The sequence below is a fragment of the Sarcophilus harrisii genome, chromosome 1 (genome assembly GCF_902635505.1).
Source record: "Sarcophilus harrisii chromosome 1, mSarHar1.11, whole genome shotgun sequence".
Taxonomy (NCBI): Eukaryota; Metazoa; Chordata; class Mammalia; order Dasyuromorphia; family Dasyuridae; genus Sarcophilus; species Sarcophilus harrisii.
This window is the reverse complement of record NC_045426.1, coordinates 505,657,754-505,681,756: the sequence shown is the minus strand read 5'-3', so window position 1 is coordinate 505,681,756 and position 24,003 is coordinate 505,657,754. Positions and strand designations below refer to the sequence as shown.

At 35.8% G+C, this 24,003-nt stretch overlaps 1 protein-coding gene across 1 annotated transcript in view; it reads right to left on the bottom strand.

Moving 5' to 3' along the window:
• APCDD1 (APC down-regulated 1) overlaps positions 1-18,545 on the bottom strand; it is a 57,373-nt gene extending 38,828 nt beyond the window's left edge. The window contains exons 1-2 of the mRNA XM_031946644.1: positions 18,469-18,545; positions 6,068-6,251 (exon numbers count right to left, since the gene is read on the bottom strand). Of these exons, the coding sequence (XP_031802504.1) occupies positions 6,068-6,251; positions 18,469-18,526 (242 nt within the window). The 5' untranslated portion in view covers positions 18,527-18,545. The remainder of the gene's footprint in view (positions 1-6,067; positions 6,252-18,468) is intronic.
• Between the last annotated feature and the right edge of the window lie 5,458 nt (positions 18,546-24,003).

The following is a 24,003-nucleotide window of genomic DNA, read 5'->3' as shown; positions in this document are numbered from 1 at the left end:
ACAGTAAGACAAGTGTATGGTGAATTCCACCTTTTTTTCATTTATTCACTCTTTTGACCAAATAAATTTTTCCTTTTTTCATTTGTATGCTATGTGCTTCTTTTCTTTTCTTTTTTTTTTTTGATGTTAGATTGTAAGCTCTTCCAGCGCAGGGATTGTCTTTTTCCTCTTTTTGTATCTGCAGTGCTTAAGCACAGTGTCAGACACATAGTAGGTTAAAGTGACTTGCCCAGGGTCACACAGCTAGTAAGTGTCAAATGTGTAATGCTGAATTTGAACTCAAGTCTTCCAAACTCTAGGACCACTGCTCTATCCACTGTACCATCTAATCCTCCACAGTAGGTTCTTAAGAAATATTTATTACTTGATGGCATTATACAGTTACAACCAGAAAGAGCTCTAGAGATTATTTAGTTTATAAGTCTCATTTTAGACATAAAGAAACTAGAACTGGGAAAGTTGAAATAATTGACCAAGGCTAGGCCTGTAAAAAACAGCTGAGCCAGGGTTTGAATCCAGGTTCTCTGACTCCAAAATCAATACGCTTGGTCAAAAATACTTATTTTCCTTATTTATGGAGTGGCTATATGTTCTTAATCTGCTTGCCTTCTCTTGAAGCTGCCTGTCTTGAAGTTCTTATTCTTTTTCTCTCTACCCCATTTTGGTTCATTCAATCTATTTTGCATCTCATTTCATCATCTAGTCAGCTATCTTTCTTCTCTCCTCTTTGTAGAAGATCCTCTTTATTCCTCTCTTTAAATGTGTCTCAAAACATTCCTTTGCAACTTGTCTAACTTTTTATACCTCTCTTACTTTGGAAAATTTCTCTTTTTCTTTCTTCTCAATTTAAATCTAGTGACAATAGTTTAAAATACCAAATCCAGGTCTCTCTATATAGGAGAAACAAGGTATATATACACTTGCAGATCAATTTTATTTACTCTTGATATGAAAGTATTACAGTTAGTAGGTAGTGGGGAGTTCAATCTCCAGGTAGTTTAAACTTGGATTTGTTTCTAGCATGTAAAAGGGAGATGCTAATTAATGTTAGCTTAAAAAAAAAAAACCAAAAAAAAAAAAAACCCTAATTATGACCAAGAACCTTCAATTAAAGGATCCCCTTATTTTGGCAAGGAAATTGGCCAAATTACTTCTTTGGTTGTTAGGATGATATGAAAAATATGACAAGAGGAATATAAAATTTGGTCCATTACTATACCAAAAAATTATCAATATATTTTACTTAAGTGCTACATACACTACTAAGATTCCCATTAATTTACATGTATGGAATTATGCTTAACAGCAGACAAAGGGGAAATCTTTTTTGAATGTTCTATCCAAAAGAACTGTCCAGTGCCTTTGGTCTATGATTCATAACAATTATGTTCTAATTATGATATCAATACATTGTTTTTAAAAGTTACACGTATCATCATCTCCACTACAAAAGAAAAATGTCTTCCTTGGCATTCCAAATGAGAATAAAATTACTTAGGATATTCTGTCAGGTTTTGTCCCCAATTCCAGAGCACGGCTATGAAGCATAAGTTTCCATAAAGCAATTTATCCATTCTTTCTATTCCCATTGAAAGTCTTCATCATCTTTTGTATCATATCTCAACTTGCACTTCACTGTCATGTTAATCTTTCTAAAATCCCACTTCATTACCTTACTCAAATATCTTCAATGACTCCTAGTGATTATAGGCTAAAATTCACATAATCCAAACTTAATGTTTATTGAATGGCTAACAAATTCTTCATGTCTGTATTCAAGCTTCTTTACAATCTTAACTTAATCATCTCTCCAGATTTATTTCCCATTCCCTACATAAACAAAATTTCAATTTTAACTAAACTACTTTCCCTTGATATATTCGTTATGCTTTCTTGCCTTTATGATTTTGCTCACATTATCTATCCAAAATCAGCTTTCTCTCTTTCCACCATTTAAGCTCTACCTCAAGTCTTTCTTACTTCATTCTCTAAATTCATAGCACTTATTGTCTATATCATCATTTCTCAAATTGTGGTCCAGGCACTCTTGGGGATCTTTGAGATCTTTTCAGGAGGTCTATTTTAAGAATAATAGTAATTTATACAAATTGGTAAAAATCAAATCAATATAACTTACACAAATAAAAGCCCTTTGGGGACTTCAATAAATTTCAGAAGATCTTGAGACCAAAATTTTTGAGAACTGCTGGCTTATACTACATATATGGAAATAAGTTATAGATTGTCTTTTATTAGTTTTTATATTGTTACCTTGTATTATTTAACTTTTCTCCTTCCAACAAAATTATAAGCCATTTCAGATAAGGGCTATCTTTTACAATCCCCTTTAGAGCCAAGAACATAAAAAATGCTCATTAAGTATTGTCTGATTGACCATGTAAAATATGTGTCATTGTACCAAATGTGCAAATGGAACAATGTTGGACAGAAGTGCATGCTGCTGAGACGCTCTCATTAAATGAAATCTTCTGCAACATGTGGGTCATCCAATCCCTATTATTTTCTGTGGGGATACAACTTTGGTGTCTAATTGCACATCCAAACTATTTCTTTCACTTTTTGAAGTCATAATGATATAGTAAGTATAAAAATATGTTCATTATTCTTGAAAGGCAGCATATCATAGTGTATGGAAGGCTCTTACTGGAGTCAGGAGACAGTTCAAATCTTGCACTTAATACACACTGACCATGTGATCACAGCCAAAGTCATTTAACCCTTCAGTGTCCCGGACAATTTTTTAAATCTGTATGTTACAGAGTAGTTGTGAACTTGTATTGGCTTCCACACAGAAAATTTGATATGCCAGTGAAATCATGGCTTTGGATCAAGCTCTCTCCTCCCCCAAAAAGATGCCCACCAAAAAATGTATATACCTCACAATTATCCTGAATAATGTTGAAATATGTGTCAAGGAATTGGTTATAGAAGAGAGAAGTTTTTTCAGTAGCTGTAGGGTTTTTTTCCTTTTGAACAGATAGAAGTAGAAAGAGGCATTTGTAAGTAGTGTGATTCCCCCCTCTTTGGGGGGGGGAAATCACAACTTCTTAATACTTTGGGCAACTCTTTAAGTTACAACAAAATTGCCTTTCTGGCATTGTTGGTAGGAATTTTCATACCAGGATCTCCTACTCTGACAGACTAAAAAGACCAGACCAAACAAAAACAAAAACAAAAATATTTTATGCTTTTTTCATTTCTTCAAATCTATTTTTTAAGGAGTTTTCTTCAGATCATTTCTGGTTTTCCTTGTCTATACCCTCTTACAAAGATCTCATTTCTTTCTCCATTTTTCTTCTAACTCTTTTAAAATGCTTTTTGAATTCTTCCAAGAGAGCCTTGTGAAATGGGGACCAACTCACATCAACCTTTGAGGTTTCATCTGGAGTTGATTTGCCTTTAGGATCCTTAAGATTTGGGTTCTGTTCTTCTCTTTCTACATAAAAACTGTCTATGGTCAGAGTTCTTTTTGCTTTTTTTGCTCATTTTTTTAAAAGGTTGAGGTCTATTCTTAAGGAAAAGGGGCAACAGCTGCTTTTGTTTGCCAGTGCTCTGACTGACTTCTGGTGCTGGGTAGGCACAGCCATCTCCTGCCTCCTTCTTGGGCTCAGTGGCTCACAATTTGCCTTTTAAATTTGCTTTTGGATATCTTGCAACAAATCTGCTGAACCACCAGCATACAACCAGGACAGAGTAGCCTAAGGGCCTTGCTGTAGACTCTCCAGTGTGCATATCCCACAACACCCTTGCTTCCTGTGCTGTGATCTGGGTTCAGCAGCTTCTCCCCCTGCTCTATTGAAACAGACCTTTTCTGAAGTTCTTCCAAAGTATCTTCTAGAAGTCTGTTGTACTCCAATTATTTGTGGGTTCTGTCACTCCAAAACCAGTTCAGAGGCTTAATCTGCTATTGATTTGAGGGACCACTTGGAAGAGCTCAGACAGAGATATGTCTACTTTCCTCCATCTTGGTTGCACCCCCAAAAATATTTTATTTGAGAGAAATTTCTATTAACAAATGTGGCACCAAGCAACTTTAATCACTACTATTAAAAATAAACTGAGACTCTATACTCTTCAATGTTTAATATTTTTTTTCTGTTTGATAAGGTACCTTAATGAAAAGTTTAAGTCTGAACCACAAATAAGTTTTTTAAATGTTTATAACTTTAATTATTTAATTATAACTTTAATTTATGAATAATTTACCAAAATAATATCTTAAGAGAGGAATAATTTTTCCATAGATAATCAAGATTCTTTAAGACTATTTTTTAAGATTGACACTAGAAAACATCTAACTTCCCTTAAACAGTTTCTCACACCCTTCCCTCCCTACAGCTAAACAGAATTACAACTAGAATATGCCTAAAATAGATAACAAAAAAAAAAAACACTTTAAAACTGGACTTTAAACATATTCTATGCAAAAGAAAAAAATGGCAAAACCTCTTTAGAAAACTTTAAAAACCCTGAAAGTCACCAGTCTATTTAATAAGAATCTAGAGTTATTACATAGAATAACATTGATGGATAGTAAGCTGCAAAGAGAAAAGAAGTCAGTAGCATGGAATCAAGGTTGTCAGAGTAACTTTTCATGACAGAAAAAAAGACAATCACAGAAATGCTAAGATTATATAGACTGATATTTCTCCTTTTTGTTGCTATTGCTCTAATAGAAAATAAAGAAAAGGAAATAAAGAACTATCCTAAGAAATTGATATTGTATGAAATAGCAATTACTTCTAAACTACAGAAAGACTAGTTAGGAAAATCACTAAGGAAACTCATATGATCCAAGAACTTTCAATAGATGCCAAAAGCTACAATGAGGTACAAAGAGTAAAGGCATAATTTATGTGGCTAAGATCTGTGAACATAATTCTAATGTCCAAAAAATGAAAAAAAAATCAAAAATTACTACTGCCAATAACTTCAGAAAAGATCTCTACCAGCTGCTCAGATTTTCTACCTCAATTACCTCAGATTTACCTTTTATTTATTTTTCATTTATTTAGATATGAACATGTGCTTCAACTATTACTTAACCTTATCTTTGTATGACGAGTTAACAAAGATGTTTAACAGATACTTGTTGATTAAAATACAAAAGATTTCTCTTTTGTATATTATTAGGAAGTAATAATCTATTATATAGTGAAAAGAAGTGATAATGTTTCATCTCTTTCAAAGGTATTCAATTTTTAAATTTTGAGTTGTTTATTAAAGATATCACATTAATTTATGAATGGTTTGTGTTTATACTGCTACATTGATAGAAACATATTTTTACAGAAAAAGCATGAAAAGCTGAATCACAAATTGATTTCACTCTCTACCTTTGGCATTAGCCAAACCATTTGGCTAGACACCACCTCTGACATGATGCCAGTTTTCTATGATGCCCTGGAAGGAAGAAATCAGCCTACTTAGATCTAGCCTTGGTAACTCAGAAGCATTAAATAATAATAAATGCCACAGGCCTGAGGTCCTTGGACTTCTAGATTACTTTTTATAATCTAGTGCTCAATTAATGATGAATCTCATATCTGTGGCAGAGAAAAAGACTAGTAGAGATAAATCTAGTACCTCTCTTTTCTGTTATAGCCTTGAAGTCACATGTATTGCATTAGTTGAATATGACTCAGTATTTAGACCATAAGGAGCTAACTATGTTTCAGGGGTTGGTAAAATACAGACACTTAATTTCACTTGCTAATGTCTTTTTTTTATATAAACAAGCAGTAGGATACAGTTCAGTAAACAAGGTTCCATTCACTAACTCTATGTGGTCAACTGTGTTACAGTATAATCTCTCCCTTAGCATAAGGTTTCAACAGTACTTAGCTCTGTTTCTTAACAGATTTTTTTTTTTATTGCATGCCATCTAGGATAAAATTCAGATAACAAGGGAGTAGAGTTTTCATTGAATATTATAGGCAGTTTCTGTGCATCTGAGACTTCAAACAGATAAGAAAGAACATTTTTCATTTCCCTTCCATTGCAGTGCTCTGTGAGGTTTCCCCATCACTACCTTTGTCCTTCTTACCCTGTGGAAACCCAGTGGCCCTCAATTGTAGGTGGCATCTGTACAGTGATCCGGGCTCCATTGTGGAGGTGCTTGAGCATGTGATGACACTGAGATTCCTTGAAAGCTCTCCAAGCACTTTTCTCTAAAGATCGAGGATGGGATCTGCTATCTGGATGAAGAAGGGCAGAACCTTCTCCCAACCCTAGAAAGAAAGACAAGTGAAAAAAAAATAGTCTTTAGGCCTCTGGAGCTCAGGAACCATCTATTAAGTTGGCTAAAATAATTTGTACAGAGGAAACAGTATGAACTGACAAAGCATTTTGTTTGTCATATTTGGTCTCAGTAGAAAATTAATTTCTTTTTTTATTAAAGCTTTTTATTTTCAAAACATATGCATGGGCAATTTTTCAACATTAACTTTTGCAAAACCCTGTGTTCCAATTTCCTCCCTTTTTCCCCACCCTCCCCTAGATGGCAAGTAGTCCAATATATGTTAAACATGATAAAATATATATTAAATGCAATATATACATACATATTTATACAGTTATCTTGCTCCACAAGAAAAATCAAGTCAAAAAGGAAAAAAATGAAGAAAATAAAATGCAAGCAAATAATAATGAAAAGAATAAAAATACTATGTTGTGATCCACATTCAGTTCCCATACTCCTCTCTCTGGGTATAGATGGCTCTCTTCATCACAAGATCATTGGAATTGTTTTACTTTATCTCATTGTTGAAAAAAGCCACATCCATCAGAATTGATCATTGTATAATCTTGTTGCCATGTACAATGACCTCCTTGTTCTGCTCATTTCACTTAGCATCAATTCATGTAAATCTTTCCAGGCCTCTCTGAAACCATTCTGTTGATCATTTCTTATAGAACAATAATATTCTATAACATTCATATACCATAACTTATTTAGCCATTCTCCATCTGATGGGCATCCACTCAGAGAAACTTTATTCCTAATAGACAGTTTCCTCTGTTAGTTTTACTGCTAATTCTTCTGAATGGTTTTCAAGGGGGTAGTGCAACAAAATTGTTTCCTGTATCCAATAGTATGCAAGCCTCTCTTTGGTTCCTTTCCATAATCTCTGAGACATCTGGCTGTTTCCTTAGTCACTCCAGAGGGTAACTTGGTATTGAGGCAATATTATACTCACATCCTTTCTAAAAAGGCCAATTTTATTAAACAATAACAATTAACAAGTGACTAGTATGTTAAGCTGTATCCATTACAGGGAATATAAAAGCATAAGACATCTCAAAGAACTTACAATCTACTTGGGGAAAGACAATTTATAAATATGCATATATAAAAGGAGTAAATACAAGTTTTTTGTTACACATACATGAAAGCAAGAGTATAAGACAATATAACAAAGTGCTCATTTTATAGTTTTTTTTAAGCTTTTTATTTTAACAAATACATGTAGCGCTTTCAACATTTACCTTTGTAAAATCTTATGTTTCAACTTTTTCTCCCTCCCTCCCACCAAACCCACTCCCATAGATAGCAAACAATCCAATTTAGGCTAAAGGTGCAAGCTTCTAAATATATTTCCATATTTGTCATGCTGCATTAGAAAAATCCGAGCCAAAGGGGAAAGGGAAAAAATAAGAAAAAAGCAAGCAAACAAAGAACAACAACAAATAAGGTAAAAATATTTTGCTTTGATCCATATTCAGTCTTCATAGTGTTCTCTCTGGATGCAGATGGCTCTTTCCCTTACAAGACTATTGGAATTGCCTTGAATCATTTCATTGTTGAAAAGTGCCAAGTCTGTCACAGTTGATCATCACATAATCTTATTGTTGCTTTGTACATTTTCTTGGTTCTACTCATTTCCCTTAGCATCAGTTCATATAAATCTTTCCATCCATGCTTTTCTGATGCTCATTTTATAGTACAAATAACTAAGGAATTATAAAAGGAAGAGATCAGTTGAAGGTGAAGTCATCAAGAAAGGGAGTTGGGAATCAAACCTGGGTCTTGAGGATATAATCCATTTGATATAGATGGATAGAAAACACAGAGAAGCTCTATTTGAAGATAAATAGACAATCAGGAGATTAAGTCTATATGTGGAATTAGTGAGTTTTAAAAGATACATTTTATAAGATGTAGAGACCCCCTACATCAGGAAGGAAAAAGGAAACAAGCATTAATTAAGAAGTTACCACATGCCATAATACCATACTGAGTAATTTACATAATACCCCAGTAGTAGGTGTTATTATTATTCTTACTTTAAGGTTGAAGAAGCTCAGAGAGACAAAGGTTAAATGACTTGTCCAGAGCCACACAGTTAGTAAGTATCTAAGAAAGGATTTGAACTCAATTATCCCTAACTCCAGGCATAGAGGTGCCAGAAGGTGAGAGTAAAGGCATAAGATCTGATATCTGCAGCTTTGGCAGGGAATATGGGATCTGAATAGGTAGAGATCTGTTGCTAAAGAGTGTCAATACTATTTTGAAGACTGAAGACCAAGAAAAGCCAACAAGCATTTATTAAGCACCTATTAAGTGCCAGGCATCATGGAAACAAAACAAAGGTTAAAAAAAAAAAAACAGTCCCTGTTCTCAAGGACCTCACAGTCAAATAAAGGAAAAAAATATGCAAATAATTATGTATGAAATAAAAACAAATAGAATAAATCAACAGTAATCTGAGGGAAGACACTGAGATTAAGGAATACTTGAAAAGGTGATATAGAGTGCAAGGCCTGAAATTAGGAAGACTTATCTTCATGAGTTCAAATCTAGCCTCAGATACTTATTAGGTATACAACCCTAGGGATGACACTTAATTCTGTTTGCCTCAGTTTCCTTCTCTGTAAAATGAGCTGGAAAAGTAAATGGCTAGTATCTTTGTCAAGAAAACCCCAAATGGGTTTGTGAAGAGTCAGAAATAACTGAAAATGGCTGAGCAATAGAATCTAACAAAATCTAAGAAAGGAGAAATCAAAGACTAAAGAAAATAATAGCATTTATTTAATACTTTAAGGTTTTCAAAGTCTTTTATAAATATTATTTCATTTCATGCTCTTAACAATGATATGAGATAGGTAGTATTATTACCCTACTCTACAAATAAGGAAACCAAGGCTGAGAGGTTAACTAACTTGTCCAGCTAAGTATTTGAGGAAGAATTTGAATTTATTTCTTCCTGATATCAACTACAGCACTCCAGCCACTGTGCCACTAGTTGTTTGATTCAAAGGTAACTCACTCAAGACCATTCAATGAGGAAATAAGAATCAGGACTCAAGTCTATGTCCCGAGTCAAAATCCAGGTTTCCTTCCATTATTATTCTGTGAAATGCCTGTGAACTCATTTGTTCTCAGTCTCCCGATTATCTTTTAACTTTAGTCATTAAACACAACACAGTGGAGACAAGATGTCAAGTTAAGTATATGCAAATGGTGGTTGATTATTGTAGCAACTCAAATAGTATGGCTGCAAGCATAGGCTATGGAAAATGAATGGCAGGAAATAACTCATTCCATGGATAGGCTACTAAAGTATGAACTCTGATTCATTATGAACCCTAAACTGATCAGTTGGAGATATTTAGATATAATATTTATAATAATAGCTAGTATTTGTATAGTACTTTAAGATTTGAAAAATACTTCACAAATATTACTTCATTTGAACCTCACAACAACCCTGAGAGGTAGTTGTTATTATTTTTATTATTCCCATTGTATAGATAAGTTGAGGCTGACAGAGATTCAGTAATTTGCCCAGGTTTACACAAATCATATATGTCTAAAGTCAAATTTAGTTTTCCTAACTCCAGATCTAGCAATGTATCCCCTCTATCATCTAGTTGCCGCTTATCCTGAGCATGAGATCTAGAGGTTAAAGTTGAGTATTTGTATAGCAGAGAGGTTCTAAAATGCCTAGAAAATATCCTGCTAATCATTGACCCTAAAGATGTCAGAGAAGGAGATGCCCAGAAATACCTGATAATTTAACTGAAGTGGGAAGGGAGGGAAAGGAACAAAGGAGTAGAGAAGAACAGAAGCTGTTTACATTAAACATTGATGTTTAGTACACTCCTTTTCTATGTTAAGGGCATGGTGGGAAGAAGCAGCAGAGAATAAAGGATGGAAGGAAATATATAAAATTAAGAGGTTTTTGTATAAACATCTGTAGCTAAAATTAGAAGGAAAACAGTTAACTGAGGGAGAAATCTTTGAAGCTCATTTGTCAGATATTATATGATTCATTATATAATTTTCCCCCAGGAATTCTTTGGCAAATGAGTACAAATAGGAAAAAAAGGAAAAAGAGAAATAAAGGTAGGGAGGGGAAAAGGGATAGAGTAAGAGAAAAAGAGAAGGAGAGAGGCAGACAGAGACAGAGCATCTGGTGATTCAAGCATATTAGGCCCAAAGACAGGTAGATCTCAGTTCAAATATGGCATTAGGTACTGAGTGATCCCGGGGAAATTATTGTTTGCTTCAATTTTTTAACTATAGAATGGGGTAAATAATAAATCAAGATTCTGGGCTGTTTTAAGGAATTGGCTATTTATAAAAGTGATTAGTCCAGTGCCCGACACATAGTGGATAATTAATTCTTATTCTTTGCCCTTAACTTGATAGACATAGCTTTATAGTAGAAATTTAGATCCTCTACCTCCAAATCTTAAAGAGTATCCGCTAATAATGAAGTTACTCTATATGTGTTCATATATATATATATATATATATATATATATATCCAGTTTTTAAAAATAGTTAACCTATAATGCTCAGGGAATGAGATGTTATAGTTAACTGAAAATTTTTGTTAACTAAGAGTTAACCAAAAATTTCATTCAGTTTGATTGTTGAAAAATCTGCCTTCTTAGAGACAACATCTTTCTTTGATGACTTAGGAATCTAACAGTGCCTCAGGCTCTTCAATGTGAATATTAATTCTCATTGTACAGCACTTCATACATAAAAAGCACAAGAGACTGGACAGCATGGGCCAACTTGAGGACATATCCAAACTTGAGTTTGGGTTTTGTTTGTTTTCTTTGTTTGTTTGTTTTAATCTAATATGTTTGTTTTCAATCTATTTCCTCTATCATGACAGAAAAGAATGTAAGAGGAAACCATCACATTTATAGGTTAAAGTGCTCACTTGGCTATATTATTGTAAAGGCTTGATTCTGGATTTTTTTTTTAGCTTTACTATGGATTATTTTTGACAAAGAAAAGTGACTAAGCAATAGTCAGAGAATAAGGGATTGTAAAATACTAGCCAACAGCATGACTTCAGGCAACTGATCCTTCATATAACTGTGCCTCATCCTATTTATAAAATGGGAAAATCAATAGTAGTCTTCCTTATAGATATGGTGGGGAATAATTAATAAAACATATCAGTGGAATGTTTTCTAAATATCAAATACTATGCAAATACTAAACAATAATTACAACACTTTGTCATAAAATAGAATTTGGTTCACAAAAGGTGCAAATTGGTTCCCAACCAAGTACCCAAATAATCTTGTTGTAAAACTAGTCTCAAGTGCAATTAAGTCTAAGGAAATAGATCCTGGGGACAATTGTAGTGAAACTCTGGTATATGTGTAATAGGCTTGCTTCTATGGAGAGTGAGCAAGACAGCATAAAAACTATGAAAGCAAATGAAGTCTTTAGGGCACAAGGGTACCTACCACTTAGCAAATTACCACTTTCAAGGCGGTAAATGATACTTTTACATTCTGATGCATTTGTTTCACTTTACAGGAGCAAGTGATTTACTCTTAGGGGTTAGATTACTCTTGCCAACACCTTAAATCTTGCCAAAATTATCTTAATTAGGATCACAACAATCAACTTTCTATTTCTGGAGCAGAAGTTCTCAGTAATAACAGTTTTAAAGACAGGGTTCCACATAAAAAGAAAAAGAGAGCGCACCTTGTCAGAACATAAGACCAGGCACCAAATGAACATTGGGTTTTGAATTACTTGGGCTGTCTACACTGCCTAAATTCACCAGATGATGGCTGTGGAGAGCTGATCTTAGCATACTTATTCCACAAATGATACACATGCAACCCCTCTCTTTGATCTACACCAACAATAGTAAACACTACTCCCTACTTGTGATCCTCTCACCCATGATATGAGTAAACTGATACCCAAAAGATTGTGCTTGTTTTTTTCCCCCGGGGGCAAAAGGAAGAGATTTTGTGGGACATAGGGCAGGTCTCTAAAAAGGCTGTGTTTATATAAGTAAGAAATGGAAAAAAGTCTAATCAATCTGATTAGTCTAATTAATTTGCACATCCTTTTTTGGTCATTCTATCCTCTAACCTCAACATTTTTGAACAGAGATTTTTATTGTCTGAATTTTCTTTTTTCTATTATATTTACCTATATAGGTAAAGGTTATGAAAACAAAAAATAAAGTATTTTCTAAAAAGTAATTGAAAAGATAAAAGGAGGACAAAAGACTAATGAAAAACCTGTGAATATGAACTATAATTTTAACAATATTATCTTTTGTGGAAACTCCAGTGTAAATAATATGTGTTAAGAATATGATTCTATTTCTACTATAACCATGCTATATTTCAAGTTAAAACTTGTCTGAAAGATGAAAACTTTCTAGCATGTAAAAATGCAACTGATTAGCTTAAATATAGGTACTTATCCATGCAATTGCTCTCTCAATTAAATAAAAAGTTATTGCCACAAACTATACTTTGATGTAGTAATTGTTAGATAAATATTAGGAGGCCTTTTCATTTTTAGTGTAATAGAAAAATAGTGATTCTCATAATACTAGTTAACTATGGTTTCTTGGCATTGTTTTTAATTTTCATCTTTACAGTGATAAACAAAACTTTTTTCCCTTTTTTCTCCATTTCTTCCTTACTCTCTTTATGAGGGTAGGATACAGTGGAATACACATTTCTTGTGAAGTCACCATTAAAGGCTTTGATTTTTTTTTCTTTTGCTAGAAATAGTATCATAAAAAAATGATATTAATCATATGTTACTTTGATTTTGGCTGAACATCAGGTGTCCTCTTGGGCTTCTAGCATATAAGACTCCAATCTGGAGATAAAGATGTGAGTATAAACTCCAAAGTTTCTCCTGGTAAGTCTTCAAACTAGTTCTTGGGGGCACTAACCCTTCTCTTTCCTTTCCAGAAAAGGGCTTACTGTGATTTGCTAGGATTTCCAGTAGGGGGAAGGGAGGAGCAATAGTCCCCTTCTTTCTCTTTTCCATATAATGATTTTAACTTTTAGTAATCTCTATCTCCAAGAATTTTACTGTTTCTCCAGTTCTCTCCCCCACAGCAATTGCAAAGCTTCAGGGAATTAAAACATAAATCTGCTCACAAACCAAGTGGGGATGGATCCCTGATCTAAAGGCTTAATCATTTTGAACCATCATCTATATGGGATCCCTGGGCGAAACACAATGTGATTTTTCACTACCACTTAACTGACAAGAGAACTAAGCAGTTAAGCAACATATAGAGAAGGGTGATCAATTTAGGTCCAGTCTTGCTTTTCCCTCATTCAAAGGTTTTTGTAGTTTGTTTGTTTTTGCTTTAGTAATCTGGATATTTCCCTTATCTTCATTTCCCTGATCTGCAGAGAGGCAAAGATACACACATATATTTGAGAAATATAAAAATCATGAATAAACTTTAGGATGACTCATATAGTTTGTTGATCTTTTAAATTGACTATGTCAACTGCCAATTTGATCAAACTTCTGCTTTATGCTCAAAACAATGTAATTATGAAACACTTGCCTTGCACCTGTGCTTTGCTCTTCATTCATCTTGCACAGAGAGAAGGAGGTTTCTGGTTGTCTCTACTAAGCCATTGGCTTAAAACAAGAACCTTGCACCTAGCTTTTTCATGAAATTTATGCTTTTGGTCATTTTTATATTTAAATTCTCACACCATTTTTTCCTACTGCTCTAAAAAAGGTCAGAGAATGGAAAGAAAACATTTTCTTAGCATCATGAAATTCTTCCAGCAAACTATATTTCCAGCAATTACATAGGATCTCAAGGAGCAAGGGATGTTCAGAGATCATCTAGCCTACTGGTTTTCTTTTACAGATGAGGTAACTCAGAGAGGTTAACTGATTTGCTCAAGATCACACAAACCATAATTAACAATGCCAAGATTCAAACCCAAGTCATAAACTATAAATAAGTCCTTTTGCCATAATCATCTAACCTTTATCTTAATATTCTTTAATTGTTTTAGACTCAAGTTGTCATCATAGAAATAGTAGGAAGTTTGGACACAAATGAATGAAATTAAAGAAAGAGCTTCATTTCCCAGAAAAAAAGTGAATCAATTCTATTAATAACAACCACTTAAAAAAAGAGGTTCTTACAATATCGTGACAAATTTTAGAATCAAATCTTTCTACTACAGACAAATCAACTATGTGAGTATCCTGGAGCTCACTAATTTGAGAAATTAACATCTGAAACTTTTACACTTTTTACACTAGCTGAGAAAAGAGTGAAAGGGGGCAATTTCTAGCAACATACTTTCTTTGACATTCGTTATCTTGAACTTTTGATTATGAACCAGTAGATTTAAATTGTAGTCCTGATTCTATCACTGCACAATCTTAGGTCTCAACTTCCCCTTCTGAGAAGCCAATAGAACCAGATAGTAGAGTTCCTGACATTTGTAATATTATCATGAATTGTCTTGAATTAGCTAATGCAATCACAACATTAATCAAATGGAAGAATAAATCTAATAAATATGCTGTCATTTGAAGTTGTCTTAAATTTGCAGATTAAAAAAACTTTCAGAAAAATTAACAATGAATTATAAGATATCTCTTCATTACATATTTTACTGTTCTGTTGGTAAGAAAGGTGATGGTTTTAATTTTCCCCCTAAAACATGAAAAACCCCCATAAAACAGTCATGAGGCAATCTATCAATGGCTTAGTCAAGGAGGAATAATTTTAAAACCTAAAATCATGCATCTAAATGTAAATGTCTTTGTGACCTCCCTACTTATCCTTATAAAATCTTTTACCTATTTCCAAACTCTCACAACTGAAGTTACAAGACAGAATAAAAATCATCCTCAAAAGCATTATGAGAAAACCCCACATTTGGGGAGGAAAGATTTGAATTCAGGTAAAAAAATCAGTTGCCCAATTTTCCCAAATGCATTTCTTCCCAAAGCATTTGAGTTAATTTATTTAAAATGCATGCACCATTACATAACTGATTCCCTTCACAAAGAAAAAAAATTTCTAAAATCCCTGATACCAAAGTGGGACTGGTATATGCTATACTTATACAAACCTTCCTTAAAGTACCAGTTTGGTACCTATTTTGTATCAAATTACTTTAACAAAATAAAAATAAGAAATTCAATATTCCATTTTCCCACTGTATCTGAGTTATTATCTAATATCCTCTGAAAGTATAGACTTATTGATTATGATCATTTTTCTCATTTCAGACATGAAGTCATGAAAATTCCTTGTGCCTGTTCTTTCTACTTCTTATTGATATATCTATGGTATTATGTGATCAATTATAATTATTCTAAAGTTTTGTCCAAAGTAGATTCCTTTTGGAATTGGATGACATGTTGTGAATCTCCTTTGTCATTTAACTATAGCTTTGCAATTCTTTTTCTTTTAATCCTTCTCTTAAAAATAGAAACAACTCCAAGTACTATTTCCCCTTTCAAAATATTTCCTCCAGTTGCCTTCTGTAAGAAAAAAAAAATGGATTTATAGTCAGAAGACCAGGGTTTGAATCTTATCAAAGGGATTTGACTAGATAAGGAGCAACTTTTGTTGTGGACTCCTGTTGGCAGATTGGTGAGACCTATAGGCCCCTTATACAAATAATGTTTTTAAATACACAAAATAAACGAGAGAGGCTTACAAAGGAAAGCAATTATACTAAAATAATGATCAAAAAAATTTTCACAGACCCCACATTAAGGACCCTTGGACTACATGTTCTTTTCTAGAACTCAAATCCTTTGATTCTTTCCCACTCAATATAAGATTTATACTTCTCTAAGATGGTCTTATCTTCTGGTCCTAAGAAACTTGATGTGGACCATAAGGTACATCTTCATATAGAAATCTGAGAAACATAAACAATCTAAAGTTATCACCTGAGTTCCTATGGTCACTCATCATGCTCAAAGAAATTTCAGGATATTCTATCCTAGTCATGAATTGGTTAGGTCAGGTAACTCTAAGAATATTTACCTCTTAAAGATGGTGGCAGGGAAATGATGCTATGCCTGAACTAAGTAGCAAGTATAAGTATTCTGTCATTCATTACTTTTCTAATTCAATTAGTAATGATGTTTTTTTTTTTAAGAGTGTTTAACTCGAACTAACTTTCCATGTTCTTTTGTTTTAAGAATGCTTTTTTTTTCCCTTCACAAGATATAACTATAGATGAAAGAAAATGGACAATTTCCCCTGTTTCATCTCTCTCTTTTGGTGGCAGCTGCTGTTTTGATCTGTTCATTGGCTCTGATTTGTTTCATGTTTCAGCCAAAGATTAAAACTGCTCTGTAATTCTAAGCAGATGGGCCTGGGAGTCCAACCCTATAATTATACCTTCTCTCTTTTGCCCTCTAACTGCAAGACTTCTATTCTGACTTTTAAACTTCCAAATCACTAGGTCTGAAAGTACACCTTGGCCATAAGGAGGGTCTGGCTTAAGCAGACAGCCTGACACAGCCTATGGCATTAGAAGCTGGGCAGTCTACAGGCTGACTATAAAGAAAGCATCTACCTATTTAGTTAAAGCATTTTCCTGTGATTCCAAGAATTCAGTGGATTCAAAGATAAGCTACACTTTCTCCAGATCCAGGTTCCTGCTCTAAACCTGATAAAAATAATTTCATTTTGGATGATAATCACAACCTAGACATATACCCACTGATCTCCAGTGATGCAACTCAGTTGTTAATAAGGAAGAGGAATGAATACCCCTAGAGACACATCTTGCAGCAAGCAAGCCATGGTGTTTCACTCCAATATTTTGCATTTTTGAAAGGAAAACAAGAACTGATCCTAAAGATATTAACTTACACTTTTACAAAACATTTTTCCAACAACAACCTTGGCAATTAAGTATTATGAGTATTATCCCCATTTTATGGATGAAGCAACAGAGGCTCAGTGAGTTAGTGACTGCATATACCTAGTAAATGACAGAATTTGGATTCAAATGCAAATCCTCTATTGTCAAGAGCAGTGTGCTTATTCAGCAAGGACACTACAGCAAGCTGTTTTACCCCAAAATATTATCAATATATTCTGTTGTTGATACTATGCCAAGCAATATTGCTCTAGCAGCTACTTTGTGGGATATAATTCTGATCTTTTTTTAATCTGTCCAATTTTCCTTAAAGAACATTCCAAAATCTCCAAAAGGCAAATAATATCCCTGAGCTGAAGCCTAAGATCTTTTGGCAAAGCTTATGTGGGTATATGGAAAATTCAATGAAATCAAATCACACAAGAACATGAGGAAAAGAGCACCTTAAATTCAGATAATCCCTATGAGACCTTCCTTGGATGAGTAACTATTGGGTAAACTATGTGTTGCTACTTTCAACTTGCATTCAAAGACTTCAGAAATGCTTATGCATGGAAATCTGAAACAACACTGGCACTTCAGAATTGAATCACTGAGCAGCTATCATTCAGAACCAAAATGAATAATTTAATCAATACTTTTCCAAGAAATTTAGAGAAAAATGCACGTGGAACTTTTCCCATAAAAGATCATTCTTATTCTTTAGAGTCCTATAAAAACTTGGACCACAGTAAGAGTCATTCTATGAACTTTGGAACGTTTTAAAAAATGACCACAAGGCACATAATTTAATTATAGCATCTCTGCTTATAGTTGAAAAGCTAAAGACGGAATAAAAACGTTTGCCAAAATTTTGGCAAACTCATTGACCCTGGAGGTAAAAAGAAAGGGGTAAGTCAACAAGCTTGTCTTACTATATAGGAACACTCAAGCAGCAAAATCTTAAGGAACCCTCCCATGGATGCAGGAAAAGTGGGAGTGACAGAAACTGGAGGTTCCCTTGAGCCTTTCAGAGGTAGCATAGGACCATGGAAAGGTCTAAAGCTAGAAAGTTTCTCAGAGGCCATGTCTTCCAGACCTATTATTTTACAGATGAAGAAATTGAGGCCCCAGGAAAGTTAAGTAATTTGAATAATTCAGATTTGTGTGATTTATTCCCAAATATTTCTATATCCTAGCTTGACCATAGCTGTTATCATGGATAATTAATTAATTATTATAAATGAGCATTATATTTTTGTTTGTTGGGAGGGTGGGTGTGGAGAGAAGAAGAAAGGGGAGAGGAGATATTGAAGAGGGAATAGTAGCACTCACCATGTAAAAGGAGGGCCAGGAACAGGTATCTGACCAGGCTGAAATAGAGATGGGACATTTCTAGTTTTTCTTCTATACCAACTCCTCTCCCTCCTCTTTCACTTCCTCATCCAGGAGCCCAAGAGGCTGTCCTCTTCTTTTCTGATGGTCAGTAATTATTCTCTTCCAGTGCAATTTTTGGGCTTTCTTCGAATCAAAGTGATGCTAAAGTTCTGGCGTTCTCTTTCCTCTCTCCACCCCCACGCCGGAAGAAAAGTTCACTACTCCCTTCTGGGTGAACTTGACAAGCCAGATGAAAGAGAGCTGGAAGAGCTGCGATCAACAAGCCGAGGCCCCTGGGGGGTCCTGGGGCAGTCGGCAGCGCAGGCTTTGGGGGGGCTGCGTTCAAGGCTGCAGAGGAGGCAGCGAGGCGGTGGACAAAGGAGGTGCGTTGGTCCCCCAGAAAAAGGGGCGAGCGGCGGAGTCGAGGCTCTGGATGGCTTTTTCCCTAGTGTCCTTTCTTCGCTTCCTTCTTCCTTTCTCAGAAACTTGGCTTTCCAGTTTTCGCTTTGGGTTTCCAAAAAAGTTCTGCCTGATCTCGAGCCGGGACCGCTTACTCCATCTCCGTCTGTCGGGAAGAAGGCGGCGGCAGTGGGATAACTGGGGGATGCCTCGGTGGATCTCCCGCAGTTGGGTCTGGGGGATGCAGTGGAGCGTCGGACTAGATTCAGGAGCTCGGGTTGTCACAGGGTCAGCTCACTGGCCAGGGATGGAGGACTCGCGGCTGCAGTGTGAAGGAACTGCGCACTCAGAGAGGCGCTGATTCAGGGGCCACAGCAGTCACTTTTCTGAGTCCGCAATTACCGCCGGTATCGCCGCCTGCCCTCCCGGCCCCGAACCCGGGTAGCCGCCTCTGCGTCTTGGTGTCTCGGAGGGCGTCCGCGGCCGCGCGCTCCGCCTCTGCCCAGCTCCGCACTCTGAGCCCAGTCGCTGCAGCCACCACCGCTGCTGCAGCTGCACCTACTCTTCATATTTCCCGTGCAGCAGCGGCGGCAGCAAAGGCAGGGGGAGGAAGGAGGGGCAGGGGGGAGAGGAGGGGTCAGGGAAGAGGCGACTCAGCGCCACTCATCTCCCCCAGCTGCCGCCAGGGAGAGGGAGGGAGGGAGAGAGACTTGAAAGGGCGGGTTGGACAGGCCCTCCCACTTCTCCCCTCTCCCCTCTCCTGTCTCCGGGTTGCCCAGCCTCCCGCGGAGCTTCTAAGAGCTGCCCGCCCCGCCCCCGTCCCAGTTCCCCGGAGTTGCTGGAAGCTGGTGGGCACTCCCAGCCTCGCTGTTGTAGGAAGCAAAGTTTTGTCCTCCCTTCCTAATATCCCTTTCAGCTCTAAATTCTATGACTCCCTCCTCCTCCCATCTCCCCTATGCTCTGAGACTCTGTAGGGGACCTAAGTTGTAGACTTTCCCTCCCATCCCAACAGTGGCAGGATCCCGGTTTGTGTTCTTCGTGGGAGAAAGGTGGTCAAAAGCTAGTCCCACTCTGACTTAAGAAAGCTGAAAATCATATATATCTGATCTGACTGAGGATATTTATGTTTTGTTTTGTTTTTATGAAAAGGTGTGAGGGGGAGAGAGGGAGAGAGAGACAGAGACAGAGGCAGAGGCAGAGACAGAGACAGAGACACAGAGAGATAACAGACAGATATAGACACAAAAAAAGAGACAGAGGGGAAGAAAAAGACAAATAGAGAGAAATAGAGAAACACGGACAGACAAAAACAGAGAGAGAACGAACTCAGGAGTGTGATTGCTGGAGCTCTGGGGGTTCTAGCAGGAATCGAGCATGTCTTAACTAAATATATGCACCACAAGTTAGTACCTCTGCTCCTCTAGTAAGCACATGAGCCTATGTCACAGGTCCCAACCTGTGGAGAGAAAGGTGTAGGCAGCAAAAAGCCTGTTTTTCCCCTCCCCTTTCTTGAAAACATAGATCTGTCATTTTAAAAATCAATTGGAAGATCTGAAAAACTCACTGTCGAACCCTCTGAAGTCCATTTAGAATTCTTTTCTGGGAAACTCACCTGGCTTCTGCATCAGTCCCAAATATCTCCATTTACATTGTCTAGCCCTGTGCCTTCGACTTTAAGAGCCCCTCCCTATAAATATTTGCTAAGTGAATGAATGGAATTTGTATATACATTATTTGTATTAGGGGGTTATTCACTTATGATCTATTTCATAAAAGCCCCAAGGGCAGGAATTATATTTTCTATCCGTTTCGTAATTCCCCAGAGCACTGCAAAGACTTTTGTAGGAGCAAGCGTATGGGTACTTTGATAGCAATTTAATTCAACTCAGTTAAATTTAATTCAACATTCTCTCACTTAGTGAGAGGATGAGCATGCAAAGGCGAATATTCAAAGGAAGCTAAGTAAAAGTTGATAGACAAACAGCGAAAGTACTCTGGAAAGAGCTTTGTTTGGAAAGTCAGAATATTGAGTGTTCAAATAATACTTGGGCTAACTACTGTTGGGGAGACTTTAGGAAGTTTCTTTCGGGCATCAGTTTTTTTTTTTTTTAAAGGGGTTGGACCATTAGTCTCTTAAGATCCTTTCCAACTGTAATTTATGATCCTATAACGAGTGAATGACTTAAAGACAGGCTTCTAGGATAGTTTAGCAATCATTCATTCTCACTACTGCAAGAGCATTGCTATCCAATTATATGGCATGAAAACATCTCCTTACCATGAAACATACCAGCATTCCCAGAACATACTCATCGCACTCAACTGGCCAGAACTCTCTTCACAAATAAATACAACATTAGTTTGGACATCTTTTTAAAGTACCAGCTTCCCCAGTGTGATTTCTGCCTTTTTGAACAGTGGAATGACTCAAAGCCTTAATCTCCTTAGGCTTCAAGAACTATCTAGCCTTCAGTGACAGCCCAGTAGTTTCACACAATGAAAATAGTTGAAAAAATGTTTTTGGGGAAAAAATTAACTTTTGTTTCTTTAAGAAAACTTAATTATCTCTTGCAGACCCATTCCAGACACCTTTCCTTGTTTTTCTGGTATGCCAGTAAGATGATACTGATTGAGATTTTGATGTATTATTGTTGTTATTACCATCATTATAACGTTCCTATCTCTAACATAAAGTATAATAAAACTTGCCATCTGTCTTGCTCACAAGGATGTTATGAGAATTAATGTGTTAATGTTTGCAAAGCTTGAAGATGAAAGGCTCCCAATGTGTGCACATAGTGATGGTAATCATAATAATGCCTGTTAGCATCAGCATTACTTTGAGTTAGTCTTGCTCTGCTAAGTCTTTCTGGAGTTGACTTTCTTTGTTCCTGATAATTTGCTCAAGAGTGTGGCTAGGCTTTAGAGGCAGATTACAGTTTGTGGAACATAAATATTCCTCAAGAACTAAGTAGGTTTTATATTTAAAGGAAAGGAGTTTTTATGCTCCAAATGTGAATGACTTCAGTATTTTTATTAAAATATGAAAATAACCATCAAATAACAATGCTAGGTAGTATTCCTACACTAAGATCAAAGGTCCAGAGCCTATCCTATTTAGTCTTCCAAGTATATTATATATTATAACTAACCAAGTTATCTCTTCCTCAAATTTTATGAAATTACCTATTTGGATACATATTAAATCTCTTATTCTGCCCTAGTCCCTTCCTTGTAATCTTTTTTTTTTTTGTTTTAGGACAATTCTTTTTTTTTATTATAGCTTTTTATTTACAAGATATATGCATAGGTAATTTTTCAGCATTGACAGTTGCAAATCCTTTTGTTCCAACTTTTTCCTTCCTTACCCCCACTCCTTCCCCCAGATGGCAGGTTGACCAATACATGTTAAATATGTTGAAGTATAAGTTAAATATAATATATATACATGTCCAAACAGTTATTTTGCTGTACAAAAAGAGACTTTGAAATAGTGTACAATTAGCCTGTGAAGGAAATAAAAAATGCAGGTGAACAAAAATAGGGGGATTGGGAATTCTATGTAGTGGTTCATGGTCATCTCTCAGAGTTCTTTCCCTGGCTGTAGCTGGTTCAGTTCATTACTGCTCAATTGGAACTGATTTGATTTATCTCATTGTTGAAGAGGGCCACTTCCATCATAATTGATCATCATATAGTGTTGTTGTTGAAGTATATAATGATCTTCTGGTCCTGTTCATTTCACTCAGCATCAGTTCATGTAAGATTCTCCACGCCTTTCTGAAATCATCCTGCTGGTCATTTCTTACAGAACAATAATATTCCATAATATTCATATACCACAATTTATTCAGCCATTCTCCAATTGATGGGCATCCACTCAGTTTCCAGTTTCTGGCCACTACCTTGTAAACTTTTTAATGAAGGAACTAATGTTCTATTATTTTTCACTTTTCAATTTTCATCTACTCACTAAGTGTTGAACTGAATTGAATTCAGTTGTTAGCAGAGTATTCAAACTGCTTGCTCCTATAAACATTCCCTTCAACTGTGACCCCATTTGTGATTTTCTTGGCAGATGTACTGAAGTGATTTGTCATTTCCTTTTTCAACTCATTTTAGAGATAGGAAACTGAGGCAAACAATTTTAAGTGACTCACTCAGGATCACACAGCTAATAAGTACCTCAGGATAGATTTGAAATCAGTTCTTCCTGACTTCAGATCTAGTGATTTATCCCACTATGCCATTTAACAGGTATAAATCAATAATTTGCTGATAGAGATTTCGCTGAAAAATAGATGAACTTGTATTTGTAAAAGTGCTCTGCAAACCTTAAAAACTATGTTGTTGTTTAGCCATTTTCAACTCTGTGAATATATTATCACAATATGCCAATATTGTCCATAGGATTGTCTTGATCTTGGAGCTGTTTGCATTTCTTTCTCCAGTATATTAAGACAATCAGAGTTTACTCTTTGGTCACACAGCACACTTGCCCAGGATCACACAGAATAAGTGTCTGAGGTGGGATTTAAACTCAGGCAGGTTTTCCTGGCTCCATCCAATGAGCAACTTATTCTCTTTCTACACATGTATTTTTTATCAATCATATGTGAACATGGAAAATTTGTTAATGAATTCACACAATATCAGTAACAAGTGACTGTTCTGTGACAGGGGTGGTGTAACAGATGGTTGGTTGTTGTCTTCATTCTTGAAGGGGACCAAAATTGTCATCATCTACTGTGGCTGATCAGACCAATATAAGCTTGGAATGTTCTGTCACAGGTCAGACACAAATATTCCCTGTGTCATTTGGAATGGCTTCTCTAAGTCTAAGCATCTCCCATTTCTTCTGAACTAATTCAATTTTGCTTTGCTTATAGAGCACAGCATCTTCTTTGATGAGAGTATCTAATGTTGAGCAGTCCTGCGCTAATGTCTCCTGTATTATACAATCAATTCTAAAATTCTTAAGAGAGACCTTGAAAATATCCTTGTGTGGCTTTTTCTGACCACCTTGTGAACACTTGCCACATGTGAATACTCCAAAAAAATAATCTTTTTTGGTAACTGTACATTTGACATTTG